At 48.6% G+C, this 15,919-nt stretch overlaps 1 protein-coding gene across 1 annotated transcript in view; it reads right to left on the bottom strand.

Annotated features, from left to right (window-relative positions):
* Nucleotides 1-15,919, bottom strand: part of EPAS1 (endothelial PAS domain protein 1) — a 94,279-nt gene that overhangs the window by 23,017 nt on the left and 55,343 nt on the right. Inside the window, exons 3-6 of the mRNA XM_052648001.1 lie at nt 9,887-10,038; nt 9,389-9,473; nt 5,184-5,302; nt 4,889-5,094 (exon numbers count right to left, since the gene is read on the bottom strand). Of these exons, the coding sequence (XP_052503961.1) occupies nt 4,889-5,094; nt 5,184-5,302; nt 9,389-9,473; nt 9,887-10,038 (562 nt within the window). The remainder of the gene's footprint in view (nt 1-4,888; nt 5,095-5,183; nt 5,303-9,388; nt 9,474-9,886; nt 10,039-15,919) is intronic.

Below are 15,919 nucleotides of genomic sequence, written 5' to 3'. Positions count from 1 at the left end.
CAGTCATCTCTGACTCTGTGTGACCCCATAGACGGCACTGCCACCAAATGCCGCAACTGCCTTTCGTTACCTTGAAACCCACAAGCAGGAAGGGGAAAGTTGCCTTGAATTGTAGCGAGAGAGAGGCAAATCACGCAGATGAATAATTTTTGAATTGTGAGGTCTATCACACTTGGAACCAGTTCCAAAGAGCTGCTTCTTCCAAGGAATATTTTGAACAGATCAGACAGGATGATATACAAGCATTTCTCATAAACATGCTCAGTCTTTCTTAGGACTGATTTCAGAACATTGTTTGGAAGAGACATGGATGCACGAGGAGAACATTGCAAGTGTCTTCTAAACTCAGGGACTTCAAAAACACATTATATACACCCTGCAACATAAGATCGGTAGAGAAAGACTAATATGTTTGCAAAAATATTTAGAACAGACTATGAAACTAAAAATGATATGTAACGCATTAAGCTAAAAGATGACTTTGCACTTAAAGATGCTACATATCACTTTGCATTTAAAGATGCTACCTATCCTCTAAAAAAAAGAAGTAAAATAATTTGTTAAATGTATCTAAGTATGCAATGAAAGTATATACTCTTTTATTATTAATTTGCCCAAAGTCAGTCTATTTTCTTCTTGGGCATTAATACTATCACTTTTCAGGTGTTTTGATGTGTGTGTGTTTTACATCTCATGGCTCTCTCTAATTTTACTGACAGTCTCTTAAAGATTCTCAACTATCCCTCACTTTTATCATCATTACCATTTCCAACTTCATCGTAGAAAAAGAGTTAATCATAAATCTGACCCACAGAATTTGAAATGTAGGCATCTTAATTCAGTAAACTGTAACTTATGATATTATTACATCCTATGTTGCCCTAATTCAGTGACAAGAAGGGGTTGCCCTCAGATTCTTTATTTTTTAAAATTACATGACCCTCTTTGTTAATCTGAAAATTTTACTGTTATAACTCGCCCCCTCTGATTCTTCTCTTATCCACATAATTTGCTTTTATAATTTATTTCTAAGATACAAAAAGACTCATAAAACACAAAGTCACAGTGGGATTTTGTGTGTTACAGATTTGCCCTGCTCTCCCTGACTTGGCTTCTTTCACAGTTACTTTCTTTTTCCACTAGATGGCGCCTCCACGTGAATTTAAGAACTACCCCATCTTGAAGTTAAATTACGTGGGAACAACTTCTGTTTTCCTTTTGGGTGAATGGTTCATTAGGGTGCTCATGTCTCCAACTCCAGACCCTCAGAGATCAAGAATCACCTCTTTCCTTCTTTGACAGAATCGGTCTATGGCACCGAGTTAGATACATAGTAGATGTTCAATAAGTAACACTTCATTAATTGGCTGCTCATTTTAGGAAACTACTTGAATTGTGAATGGAGACAAGTTTATTACACTGATAATCAGGATATTCTTTAAACTTTCTGCTCAGTTTTACTGCCTCCATTGACAGCAATTGATTGTATATACAAATAAATGTGACCGACATAAACTGTTATAGAATTCTCTTCTAACAATATTTGCTGTTTCAGATAATACAGGACTTGGTATGGTCTTGACTCTTTATTAAGAGGAGCAGGATGAATGCATTTTGAACCATCTGCATTCCTTTATTTAATTTCAGATCTTTCAGGACAAGTTGCTTCTGTTTCAACTGATTTTGGAAATCTGAGCGTTAAGTACAAGATTACTCTTTTTTCTATTTTACTTCTCACCTCCCTGCTTCCTTTCTTCTTCCTTCTCTTTTTCTCCATGATCCTTTTTTTGTTTGTTTGATTATGTCTGTGGTCTCAATACAACTAAGAAAAAGTACCAAACAACCTCAAAAGTGATTTTGTGGGTTCTAATTGCCTTATATTTTCACCAGATTCTTTCTAACTTTCCCACTGGAAAAAGAATCCCTTTGTGGGAAATCACAGCCTCTCATGTGTGCCAGATGTCATTAAATCTAGTGAATTCCCTGATTAAAATGAAATGGTCCTCTTACTATGATACGTAAGTGTTGGTTTTTGAAGCACTGATCTTGAAAGAGTAGTGTGTGTGTGTATGTGTCTGTGTGTGTGTGCGCATGCAGGCATACCCGTGAGAGAGCAAACATGAACGTGTGTATACCTTTCCCCATCCCAATACAAAAAGTAAAAACAAGATAAGCTACCAAAACCAAAATATCCTAGTCCTCATCAAAGCAATTGAGAAGTAACACATAGGTGTTAAGGACTTAAAATAGTCACTTTATAAACTGTCTAAGCCATGTCTGTGCCCTTGTGAACTAATCTCCTAATCCGTTAAACACAACTTCTGTGTGGCACAGCCTTCTGTGTCTTGAAATGCCTCTGCATCCATCTCCCCAGCACCATTGAATTCAGAGTTTGGGCCATGTAATTAGGTTTTTGAAAGACAAGATTTTGCTGAAAGTGCACTATATCCAGCAAACCTTACAAGTGATATCCCCCTCCACACTCTGAGTCACAAAGCCCTAAATCACAGGTTCCTTCAAGTCAGGATCAACTCTGCCTACCAGACCTGAAGCAAACTAAGAAGTCAGTGCAGGGTCCCTTTCTTTTCTGGGAGGAGGGTCTTCCACACTTTGAGTCCCTCAATTCCTCATGTGATTGCCCCTTCTTCCTTTTACCCAAAGATTAGATGCTTTCAGGAAATGACCTGAAATTCATTCAAAACATGGTAAAGAGTGAGGAATAACTTCAAATTACTCCTTCCAGAGGAATTTTCCCTTCCCTTTAACAAGGATCAAAGTCTTAACACTTAAAAATTTCTTCTTTCCTGTTATCTAGGGATGAGAAGTTATTTTCTAGGACAGTAGGGTTTTCCCAGTGCTTCTGGGGTCACATTAGGGCTGTGCGTGTTACAAAACTATATCTTCTGCCCAGAATGGCCCTTTGAATACAAAGACTGCATCTGATAAATAACCTTACACAGCATGGATTTCTCGGGTGCCTGCCTTTGCAATAGTCTTTCTCTCTAATTATCCTCATATCACAATTATGACAACATGAATAACCATAATAACTGCTGGCTGTGCCAGAGTGCCAGGACACAGTCTTCATATGGGATATTTTCCCCCTATGAGGTTAGAGCATTTCTTTCTACATCTCAAACCACCCATGACCTGCAACAGCCTTGACTCCAGCACTATGGTGGTCAGAACTAGGGGACAGGAATGACTCAAGGGCACTTTCACCAGAGTTCTTTAATCTGTCCTGGAGTCTAGTTCTAAGGAGTGGTAGCAGCAAACACCAGGTCAGTCCAGAATCAGGGCAGACAGACTCAGCAGAGCTTGGAAAGTAGACCCCCATCCATGAAGAAACCTGCACCCCTGGGACATCCAGCAGAGGGAGAGAAAGGTGGGTGGGCCTGGGGGTTGCTGAGCAGGAGCTCCCTCCTGGGGTCTGTGGCTTCCTGCTGGCTGGGAAGGTGAGGCAGTTTCCTGCCGGTAGGCTATCCTTCCAGGCCCCCAGCCTCTACATATCTTCAGAAGTGGGTTCAGCCCCTTGAGTTTAGCAGGGAGACAAGCTTCAGGGGAGGACAAGGACAGGGAGCAAGACGGCAGCAGGAGCAAAAAGCCTCTCATCAATTAGGGGGTTTCTGCTTTTCAAAGTGCTTCCATGTCATCACTTATCTTACAGTGATTCTGTGAAACAGGTGGGGCTAAGTGTGGATTTTATAGAAGGGGAAGCCACGATCTTGGGGTTTCTGGAGAAAGCTAGAAGGTGAGAGTGGAATGGCTGGAGCAGCAGAGAGTTGCCCCAGGAACTATGACTCTGGACAAACGTGGTGATTCTGGACACTGCTGAAAGCTGGAGTCAGGTGAGGAGATCCCCAAGGGCACATCCCATCATGCACTAGATGGCGGGTGGCAGTGGCATCTCCTTGAGACGGGCCTGCCTGGCCCAGCCCAACCCCTGGCCTGTCCCTCCCTCCCTGATGGCAGCCATTGCCCATGGCATCCTTGCTTCTTCCACCTCCTGATCCACCCATGTGTCCAATATCCAGGCACAGAGGGGAGGGCACAGGCCAGGCAGTGGGGAGGAGTCAGAGCTGTTCTTCCTGCTCCTCCCATGACAACTCAAACCTTTTCCCTACCTGTTTCGATCTTTACCTCGAGGTAAAACTAGAATGACATGGATTATATGTGTGGCCTTGGGTACTCTTTCAACTACTTTAATAAAGAAATAATTTAGGGTGGGAATCACAGCTAACACTGAACACTTCCTATCGGACTAGAACTTAGGCCATCTCCCTGCCTTAAGGCTCTTAACCACTACAATCTCCCATAAGAGAATTTTCCAGTTGGGCCTGGCTTCGGGGATTGGAGTCTGACTTGGTTCCCTTCATCAAAAAGTCTTCCACCCGGGGCTGGACACTGGCTGGAATGGAGGTGGCGCAGGAGCAGAGGCTGAGGAAAGAGCTCACTAATGGAAGAGAACACACAGGAGTCACGTGACTGCAGAGCAGCTTCCAGGCTCCCAGCTGGCCTCCGCCCTAGGTGTGCTGATGGAGACCTCTAGACCCTTTTTTCCCGGGGAGCGGAGTGGAGAGAGGCTTGGAGATCTAGGAGTCTCTCTCTCTCTCACACACACACGGAGTCTCTCTCTCTCTCTCTCTCTCACACACACACACGTGTGGAGGAAGATGTACACACCACCTCCATCCACCACGACGACAGCTGCACTCTAGAACAGCTCTGGGCTGACAACAGGGGACAGTCCAGTATGACCCTTGGCAGCACTGGTGGGATCAAACTGTGACCTGCCCCCAACAATACAACATGTCTGCCGCGGGCCCGCCTCCTGACCACAGGCACAACCACAGGCGCGTGCGCACCCACGCTCCCCGCCGGGCCCCACCTGTCGTCGCAGTAGGTGAACTTCATGTCCATACTGTGGCGGCTCAGGAAGGTCTTGCTGTCCAGTGGGATGTCCATGTGGGACGGGTGCTGGATCGGCTCGCACATGATGATGAGGCAGGACAGCAGCGGCTCCTTGCAGCCGCAGAGACTACTGTGAGGGGGGCAGTTGTTGTAGACCTTCACCTGGCCCGTGCAGTGCAAGACCTGGAGACCAGCCGCGGAGGGTCAGACATGGGGCCGGGGGAGGGGCGGGGGGGCACCCCGGGACTCCAGACCCAGGCCTGACGCCCTACCTTCCAGGTGGCTGACTTGAGGTTGACCGTGCGGCCTCTGTTGGTGACTGTGCACTTCATCCTCATGAAGAAGTCCCGCTCTGTGGACATGTCTTTGCTTTTCTTCCCAAAACCAGAGCCTGGATGGAGAAGGGTAGTGGAGCCAGCTGAAGTTAGTTCTGTTTGTAGTCAGAAGCAGGGCCGTTTTTCAGGGGTGTGTGTGTGTATGTGTCTGTGTGTGTCCGTGTGTGTGGTCTGTGTATCTGTGTATGTGTGTGTGTGTCCGTGTGTGTGGTATATCTGTGTGTGTGTCCATGTGTGTGGTATATCTGTGTGTGTGTCCGTGTGTGTGGTCTGTGTATCTGTGTATGTGTGTGTGTGTCCGTGTGTGTGGTCTGTGTATCTGTGTATGCGTGTCCGTGTGTGTGGTCTGTGTATCTGTGTATGTGTGTCCGTGTGTGTGGTGTATCTGTGTGTCTGTGTGTGTGGTCTGTGTATCTATGTGTGTGTGTGTGTGCGTGTGTCCATGTGTGTGGTCTGTGTATCTGTGTGTGTGTGTGTGTGTGTCCGTGTGTGTGGTCTGTGTATCTGTGTATGTGTGTGTGTGTCCGTGTGTGTGGTCTGTGTATCTGTGTATGTGTGTGTGTCCGTGTGTGTGGTCTGTGTATCTGTGTATGTGTGTCCATGTGTGTGGTGTATCTGTGTGTCCGTGTGTGTGGTCTGTGTGTGTGTGTCTGTGTGTGTGGTCTGTGTATCTGTGTATGTGTGTCTGTGTGTGTGGTCTGTGTGTGTGTGTCTGTGTGTGTGGTCTGTGTATCTATGTGTGTGTGTGTGTGTGTGTGTGTGCGTGTGTCCATGTGTGTGGTCTGTGTATCTGTGTGTGTCCGTGTGTGTGTGTCCGTGTGTGTGGTCTGTGTATCTGTGTATGTGTGTCCATGTGTGTGGTCTGTGTATCTGTGTGTGTGTCTGTGTGTGTGTGTGATCCCTGAGGAGCTGCCCTGAGCTGTGGATCAAGGCTCCCTCATCTCCAGCCTGTCTCCCCTGCAGGGTGGGCTCCTGAAGGGTCGGGGCTATTCCACGACTTTATTCCCCACTGCACCTCTACTCTGGAGAGCAGTCAGGTGATGCGTGACCGTTGGCCATGATCTCAACAAACCTCTCCCCTGAGTGGGCCCCATAGAAGGAATTCCAAAGGGACCATCTAAGCAAGATCACAATCGCTCAAGGGGATAAGCTTCTCAGGTGGGAAATTTCCCTTAGATGCCCCTGTCTTTCCCCTATTCCTGTCCCTCCAGTGCCCTACTGTTAACCCACAGTGGCTGTGTTCAGGATCCCACACCACGTGCTCCCTTTCCAAAGTGACACAGGTCAAGGCTCATGGAACACCGCTGGTCCAAATCTCCTGTAGTGAGCAAGTTCACCTTGAGGATTAACTCAGTATGGATCATACCCCTTCTCAGCCAGAATTAAATAAATCATCAAGACAAACAAGACTGCTTCCTTCCTTATGGTCTCCAAATAACCTGCCCACTCAAAACTTCTCCCACTGGGGAAAAAAACAGTGACGACTACAGTAAACCCCAGAGGTGTCCCCCATCCGTGTCTAAATCCTGCCATTCTGGACCTTCCAAGGTACACGCCCGCCCTGCTGCCCAGCATCTCAGAACAACCCAGAGCCTTGTTTCTAATAGTCACAACGCCCCTCTGGGCATAGCCTCCGGACTGAAACCCCCAGGGGTCAGTGACTTGAGTGACACATCCTCAAGTGGCTGTGTCAAATGAATTGTGGTGCTTTTTAATCTGTCATAAGCATCAAAAGAGAGGCCACCAAGTAACAGGCCAGACAGTGAATCTTCTTCTTTTTCTTATGAGAGGGTATTCCTCCCCACCATAATCACAAAATCATCTCTCCCATACTCAATGATGTTTTTCACAATTCTAGCTTCCATAGGTGGCATTTGCACATCATGAGATGTTCTTGTATCTTGGGGTCTGGACACACTACCAGGACCAGCTCAGGTGCTGTGCAGTAGTGGGCGGGAGGGACTCATTTGTGGCTGTGGCATGGGTTATGGTTGTAGCTTCCTAACCTGTTAACATCGGGATTTTCCCCAACCTGTCATTTGGTTAATCTCTCTGAACACAGCTCCAATCAGATTACCCCATCTCTGTTCAAAAACTTCCAACAGCCCCCTCTGTCTACAGGATGAAGTTCAAGGCTCAATTGCCGGCCTTCAAAGCTTTCCACAAGCAGCCTCACAGCCTTATCTGCCTCTGGGTGCTCACACTAACCCTTTGCTTATAGATCACGAGTCCACTCAGGTCGGCACCTTCAAAGCCTTTGCTGATTCACTGATTTTGATCCCAAGTCGTCAACACAGGGACCGAGAGACCTAACATTCTACTCAGATCAACAGAGTAGGGTCATGCTGAGTCACAGCACTTGAGAGCGAAAGGTCCTGGACTTTGCCTGGCCCAACACTGTCACTCTGAAGAGAACGATTCCCGGGAACAGAGCGATGAAGGGACTGGGTTCAAGTTGTATGATCAGACAGAGACTAGGTCAGAGGTTGAACTGACTGAGAACCCAAGGGTTTCCAGAGTAGAGAAGAAATAAGAGACTGTGGGGTTTTCTCAGGCTTCCAGTGCCTGTTTTAGAAAGGGATTCAGAAGGTCTGGCAGCCTTTTTCTCACAGAACTAAACAAGACTTTCTCAGCAACACAGAGCAGACAGTGAAGAGCCCTGAGAGCTCCCCAGCCTGTGCCTGACCAGAGCCAGGTGGCCTTCAGGAGGGAGAGCAGAGGGGCTGGGGGAGGAGGCGGGGGTGGGGGTCGGGGCAGGTGGTGGGAATCCTGCACTCTGCAGGCTCAGGTGGTGACGAGGGTAGGAGGAGGCTGATGAAATGTATGCTTTTTCAGCATGTGTGATAATAAGAGCAAAACCTTGTAGGCTTGACACTGCCACCTTGCCTCTGTCATTCAGGTTGGATAAGTACACACTCCATGTCAGTGACAGGTGAGAGCTATAAAAAGGGATGTTAGACTCGGTACAATCTGTTCAGGGCAGAGACTGACTCTCAGGTTCAGAAGGGACCTTGAAAGACATTGAATTCCCTTTTTCTTAAAGCTTCAGTCCACTTGACAATATGTCCATTAGAGCTTTTGCGCAACTGTCCCCAGTTATGAGAGAGGAAGCAGCCAGCTCCGACTGTCCCTGAAAAGTGCTTTTTGCTTGTATGGGCCCTTCCTTCCACTGGCACCTGCTGGAGCCCCCGCAGGTAGAGTGCAGTGCACAACACCTTTCAAACTTTCTCCCTCAAAACCGCCTGTTCCATTTTTTATCACCCAGGGACCAGACTCCTTCCTTGGCTCCGGTGGTAGCTAGTCTCTAAAGGTGGTCCCAGGGAGCCACATCTCACAGTATCAGGGCCTGGTATAGCCCCCTCCCACAGTGAATGGGCCAGGTCTGTAACTCACTTTAACCAAAGAGTGGTGCTGTACCAGTTTCAGGACTAAGCCTTCAGAGGGCCTGGCAGCTTCTACTTTTGCACTTTTGGGGAGTCCTGAGCTCCCCAAAAGGGAGCTAAGAATATAAGTATAAGAAGTTTGGCTACCCTGGAGAGACCATGTGGAGAGGAAGAGGCTCTGATACCTTATGGAGTGAGAGAGAGCTCCAGCCTCTGGCTACGCCACAAGGTTCCAGAGGTGTGGGTGAGCCCTCTGCTTATCCCATCGAGTTGAGCCCCCTGACATCACATGGAGCATAACCACCCATAGAACCCACCGAATCATGAGAGACTATAAAAGGACTGTTTAACCCACTATGTTTGGGCAGTCTGTTACACAACCAGCACACGGACAGCTGCAACAGTTCCCATGAACATTTTGGCACAGGCAAGCTGATTGGTTTGGATGGTGTCATTTGGAAAAGATGCTGGACACTCAGGTGATGAAACCTCCTAGAGATGGTGTCCTAACCCACAGGAGTGCCCTAGGAGTGTGATCTCAGGCACCACAAGAGCCAGCAAAAGATAATTCTGAGTACTAGGTCCTTTCAGGGCCCTTGATCTCATCTCCAAAGTCCTGTTGGATTTTCTGTGGGTGTCTGTTTTTTCTGGATCATGATGGCCATGATTTATCGAACCTACATTAGTACACAAAGGGGAGGCAGGTCCCTTCCCCACGTGGTGTTAAGTAGGAAAGAAACACACCGAAAAATACCTTACCATTTTTGAGACTCAAGTTCTCACGGATCTCCTCATGGTCACAGGGATGAGTGAAGTCAAAGATACTGTGTCCTGTTAACTCTACCTGTTTCAAAAAACAAGGTTGGGCTCATTATTCCTGACACTGAAGAAGTCTCCAGGAGGAAGCTGGGTCCCCTTCCAGGTTTGGAGAGAGGGAGGAGGCCGAGTCAGACCTTCTCATGTTCCACTCGGCAGATCCACAGACACACAGGTGTACCAGAGGTCACGACAGACACGGCTGACAAGGGGGGCCTGCAATCCAGCTGGCAGAGCTGTCTGCCAGGCTGGGCACCGGCAACGCTAGCCCAGTGCCAGGGGCTCTAAGTCATTTCTAAGGTTTGAGGCTTGAGATCAGAGAGGAGGAGGGTGGGTGCATGCAGGGAAAGGTCAGGAGGGAGGTGAGCAGAATCTTCCACTAATTTCTACCCCTAAATGGAAACATTTTCCCTTTTTGAAGGAGCCCGAGAAGGGTGTCACCTGTGTGAGTCCCATGAACTTGCTGATGTTCTCCGACAGAAAGATCATGTCACCATCTTGGGTCACCACAGCAATAAAACCCTCCAAGGCTTTCAGATACAAGTTGTCCATCTGCTGGTCAGCATCGGCTTCAGATTCATTTTCAGAGCAAACTGGAAAGACAGGGGGTGGGGTTGAACAGTTTGCATCAATGTGGGGTTAAAGCAGATGTGACTGCTGTGGATGGATGTCTTCCAGGGATGGCTCAAAGGCATCAGATGGATTTTTCTAAACACACACTGCCAACCACCTAAGTGTCCGTCACATGCCCAAGGAGCAGGCATCTGATGAGCACCACTGCACGGAGGACACCCTGCTGGGGGCTTCACAGGCAGTACAGTAGCGGCACTGTACCTGTGGTACTGGCGGCAGTGGGGTCACTGATGTCAAGGCAGTTACAGGAGTAGTCAGGATGGTCATTTTCCCTAATGGATGTTGAGCAAGGACGGCATATCAGCCTATCACTGAGAATGCTATGTAATCTTCAAAACACCTGTGGGGTAGGTCCTATTTTTTTTTTTTGTCTTATCTTACAGATGAGGCCCAGAGAGATTAAGTCATTTGCCCAAGGTTATAAAGGTTGTGGACTCAGGCAGATGAATCCAGAAGCCACACTCCTAACCATTCATCAGCTTTGGAGTCAAATAACCACTGACTCTATTCCTCTTGTTAGGTTATGGCTCTAACTGACATGACAAAGAGTAAGTGAAAACCTCTTTGAATATCAGTTTCCTCGTAGGCTAAATGGTGATAATAATGCCCATCTCTTGTAAGGATTAGAGAAGTATGGAGATGCCTAAAACATACCAACTAGCATGAATTCTCTCCCTTTCTGGCTCCTTCTACAACACTGTCACTGTCTTCAAATTGCTCAGACCCCAAATCGGGGCTAGGTGGTACACTAAGCCACAAATCTAAGTAAAAAATTCAGCGTGACAGAGGTGGGTGCCCAAGAGGAATATAGACAGTCAGTGCTGAAGGGTTCACAGGAAGAGGGGGTTGCTTTGAGGTGGTCAGAGACAACTGTTCAAAGAAAGGCATTAGAAGAGACTCATGAAAAGCAAGTATCTCACTCTGTTAAATGAAAGTAGGGCTTTCTGGGCCTACTGGCGTGGGCAGACGCTGGAAAGCATGGAGGAGGCAGAGCCTGGAAGGAACTCTGCAGGGATGAGAACAGGTCCACCTGGCGGAAGAAAGAGGGTCTGTGCCCCAGGCTCTTTGACTGGGCTCGTGAGTCCAGCAGCCTGGAGGAATGGCATCTCAGACCATTGCTTTGGGGAGATCTGTCCGGCAATGGCATGCGAGATGATTTGGAGAGAGTGAGGATCAGAGGTGTGAAGCCACAGGAGGAGGCTGCTGTGTTAATGGCAGGCTGTGGAGGTGGTTGCTAGGGGCAACCGAGGAAGGCATCCACTCCCCAACCACTCTGGGGGGCCCTGGCCTATCAAGTAGACCTCTGCTGTCTGCAAAATGTAGCCTCAGTTCTGGCCCCAGCGAATAAAGCTCTCAGGCCCCAGACCCTTGGTTGTTACTGCTCAGACCACAGACTTCAGTTCAGCCCTGCTTCTCCTAGCTCATTATTTAACTCCAAACATACATTTACTTATAAAAACTTGTATTCATCCACTACAAACATCAAGCCAAGTATGCTTACCTTAATTTGCAGAATGAGAGAATCATAGAATAACTTGTCGCTTATGAAAGTTAATATTCACTTAACTAAAAAAGAAGTCGTTCGAACTGAGACTATTGAGGGAATGTAAAATGCAACTGAATTTATGGGCCACTTGGCAAGAGACATGTGGATGCTGTGCAATAAGGTTCAAGGGCCTTCCTGCAAGGGCACTGGATTTATTTGGTTCTCTTTTCCCTTGAGCCCCTAAATTTAAGCTCTGGGCCATACACTGTTATTCCTCCAGAACAAATCCAAATTAGGAGATGTTCCTACCAAGGGGCTTCAGTGGCATCCCTGGGGACCGGCCACCTTCAGGACACAGCATCAGCGAATGGGCTGGGGTCACTGATGCTGTCCAGGGACAGGCCACCCTTCAGAGCCAAGAGCTGGGCCATGCAGAGTGTTATCCTAGTGACTTCCCTGTGTTTTGCTAAAATGATAGAACAAAATGAGGGAAATTCTTCCCTCTTCATACCCTGATTCAGGCAGCTAGCCTATGGGATGGGAGACTGGGAATGGCCTTTTACCATACACATGCCCATACCTGTTCCCTGCTTAGGGTCCTTGCCAACCAACTGGTTAGCCAAACTGATGATAATGAACCAGAGTTCTAGGTGTGGGTGGTGCCATGGCCTATATTCACACTCCTGGTTAACACCTAAATTTAAACAAGGGCTTCAGAAGAGACCACGACATTACCTAGTGCTTTCAAGGTGAAGCAAGCACCAGGACCACTGTAGGACTTGCTAAAACAAGGATTTCTGAGACCAGAGCAAAGTAAAAATGTGCAATCTCTCACTGAAACATCAAACCATGCCCAGGGCCCTTCTAATGGTGGAAGTCCCCATGGGACTGCAGAGTCACAGAGAGCCATAGAGCCATAGAGCCAGCCCGTGATGGGCCCTGTGCCCAGCGTTCCTGATTCAGGTCTCAGGTTGGGGGCAGGGCTTCCCGGGTGGCTCAGTGGTAAAGAATCCACCTGCCAATGCAGGAGACACAGGTCAGTCCCTGAGTTGGGAAGATCCCCTGAAGGAGGAAATGGCAACCCATTCTTGCCTGGGAAATCCCATGGACAGAGGAGTCCAGTGGGCTACAGTCAATGGGGTCGCAGAGTCACACGACTGAGTGAGCATGCGCGAATGCAGGTTGGGGGCTGAGAATCCGCTTTTCTAACAAATTCTCATATGATGTGAATGCTGGTGACCACAGGTAGAGACCATCACTGCCTTAACTGAAAGTCCTATAAGCCACCCTAATGCTGGGAAACGGAGAAGGCAATAGAACCCCACTCTAGTACTCTTGCCTGGAAAATCCCATGGATGGAGGAGCCTGGTAGGCTGTGGTCCATGGGGTTGCTAAGAGTCAGACACACTGAGCGACTTCACTTTCACTTTTCACTTTGGAGAAGTAAATGGCACTGGAGAAGTAAATGGCAACCCACTCCAGTGTTCTTGCCTAGAGAATCCCAGGGACTGGGGAGCCTGGTGGGCTGCCGTCTATGGGGTCGCATAGAGTCAGACATGACTGAAGTGACTTACCAATGCTGGGAAAATCAACATGTTTTGGCAAGTGGTGACCTATTTGGGGGACATAAGGAGAGATTTTCAGCACTGTTAAAAATCACACCAGACAGGTGAGCGCCTTCTCCAGACAGCAGAGGCCAGTCCTGTGATTCCTGGCCTAGTGAAAAGGTTTTTCTTCTCTTCAATTTCTTTGATCTCAGTGGCAACACTGACTTCAAAATCTGGAGTTATCCCAAGACAACCTGATTTGGGTTAGCTAGGCCCAGAGGAAATAGTTCCGCTTAAAGTTTCCTGTTTTTAACAGTTCCAGCACAGCCAAACTGGTTTCCATCCGTGCCCAGTACACTTGCTTCCAGGAGGTGGTGAAATTGGCTGCAACAGCTGGCCAGCTGGACTCCGGGAGGGAGGGAGAGGGGCACACAGAGCCCACGAAGGGAAACAGAGCATCTCGGGACTGAAGTCACAATGGCTGGGGGACCAGGAAGCCAGCAGGCCAGCCCCCTGAGGACCTGGAAACAACGGGGCCTCTTTCCTCTGTGGAATCATTTGCTCCCGCAGCACCTGCCTATCCTCCTGGGGACTTTGGACGGAACCTGGCCAGCTTGCTGTCAGCTTGGAGCTGAGGGTTGAAGCTATGGGGCCGGAGGCAGCACTTTACCCAAAGGGCTAGGGCTCCAGGCACATCACCTGGCTGAAGACGGTCCTGCCTTTCCCCTTTTCCTCTCTCATGGGAGCATCAGGTCTCCTGAGGGGATCACTAATCTGTGACTCAGTGCTGGGCACACAGACAGTTCACTTGCCCACAATGCAGCTATCACACTCCTGCCACATGTCTGCCCCATGCTGGGCACGAAGTCAGGCCATCTGTCAGCAAGTGTCACTTACTGGGTGCTCAGCCCTGTCCTCGGGAAAGTCAGGTGTAAGAGCATCCTTTCCCCAGAGGAATCTACAGACCAGTGGGGAAGAGACAGATAAGCTGCCGTAAAGTTGCACAACAATCCGAAAGAAACCCTCAGTGCCCAATGAAGAGGAGCACACAGTAGGTGCTTGATAAACCCTCAGTGGACTCTTTAAATAGCCCTGGGCTCTGGGTCCCAGTTACTTGCTTCCTAGGACCCTTCAGGGTCTGACCCCCAAGAAGAGGAGCGGGTCATGCAGATCAGAGGCACTCTGCAGAGACTCAGTACACTGCACCCGAGAGCACAACAAGATTCTTTCAAGCTAAAAATAGCCCCGGTAAACAGGCTTTGATGACTCCCCACAGCCAGGATATGCGCGGGCTGAGGTTTCGGAGCACTTTTTCCGGAGCACCGCGCATTTCCTTCAGGCAGCACCGCCTGGGTGGGGTTGGACCTGAGGTGGGGCAGGGGGGTGGGCAGCAGGAGCTGGGCATCTGGGGTGAGCAGGCAGTGGTGGGGCAGATGCTCCTGACCGGGCCCCTGGGGCCAGGCAGGCCATCACAGGTGCTGCTGCGCAGGGTGCCAAGGTTGTTTTCCCTCTGTTCCTACTCTGAGAAGTTCCGAGTATTCTGACTGGTCTCCACACCACTCTGATGTGATCCTCCTGGGGCATACGTGCTTCGCGGGCAGTCACCCCGTAGTTATCATCGAAGGGGCTTCCCTTTTACACTGATTCTTCTCCTCGGGCTCTGCTGGGCCCAGAGACCCATGACACCGCTGGGCCCTGGATGTGCTGACTGCAAAAGCAGCCCCGTCAAGCCATGAGGAAACTATTTTTGAATGGTTTATCTGGCCATCAGCCCCACCTTTAAACGCCACCATCACCAGGTAGTAGGCTGGGGTTACCCTCACACCTTTGGCAGAGGGCACTGCGTCTTATCTGACCTGTGGGCCTCCCAAAGGGCCTTGAAAGTTCACCATTAGAAATGCATTTCTTTGTCCTGTACATGACTTACTGTCCTGTCTTACCTTTCTATATGACCCCTCATGACATATGGCACAGGGCTGGGGCAGCAAACACCTGCTGATGGGCCAGACTTAGCAAATTTAAGCTAAGGGAACAATCTGAACAAGTGTCTCTACAAGGGACTGTACATCAGGGGCCGTCAGCGATCAGGATCCCAGCATGAGCCAACCTCTCAGCTCTTCTCCAACAGGACAGAAAGAGGCCTTGGTTTGGAGGGTGGCTGGGACAAGGGGGTGAGACAGAAAGAAAGTAGGGGTGAAAGCCTGGGAAAAGAAGTCTGAAGGAGGGGCATAAGAAGACACCAGAAACCATAGCTGCCTCCCCAGTTTCACCTCTGCTCTCACTTTTTCCTGCATGAAAAGGTCATGGTAAAAAGCTAAAATCACTTGTCCCACATTTTAATGCCTTTCCCTTGGCAGTCTAGAGAGGAGGAAATCATCGTCTCTTATTAAGAGCGATGTCTTCACTATGCAACTACCAATGAATTAATCATAAACCTGACATGTGTCTTAGAAATCTTGCTTCCCATTGATCTCTAGCTCTTGTGTCAAATGAATTTGATTTTTCCCTCACGAGTGTGTGTGTGGGGAGCCAAAAATCAATTTCATAGTGAAAAGCCAATTTTGCATATTTACTGCTGTCGAAGGCCCTTCAAATGCAGGAGTGACCCTCATTTGGGTACAGTTTGTGGGGCTCCTCTTGAAAGAGGATTTAAGACAATCAAGTGGCATTTCCACTGATGTTCCCGTCAGAATGTGTTCTGTTCTCAGCCCAGCGTGGAAGCTAATATCATAAAGCTATTGTTTCAGTTTGCTTCCTGTGATACAAATCTCAATCGGCCGCCGAGACTCCCAGCCTGAATTTCTCAGC

This window comes from Budorcas taxicolor, chromosome 11 (genome assembly GCF_023091745.1).
Source record: "Budorcas taxicolor isolate Tak-1 chromosome 11, Takin1.1, whole genome shotgun sequence".
Taxonomy (NCBI): Eukaryota; Metazoa; Chordata; class Mammalia; order Artiodactyla; family Bovidae; genus Budorcas; species Budorcas taxicolor.
Note: the sequence above shows the minus strand (reverse complement) of the source record. Positions and strands in the feature narration are given on the sequence as shown.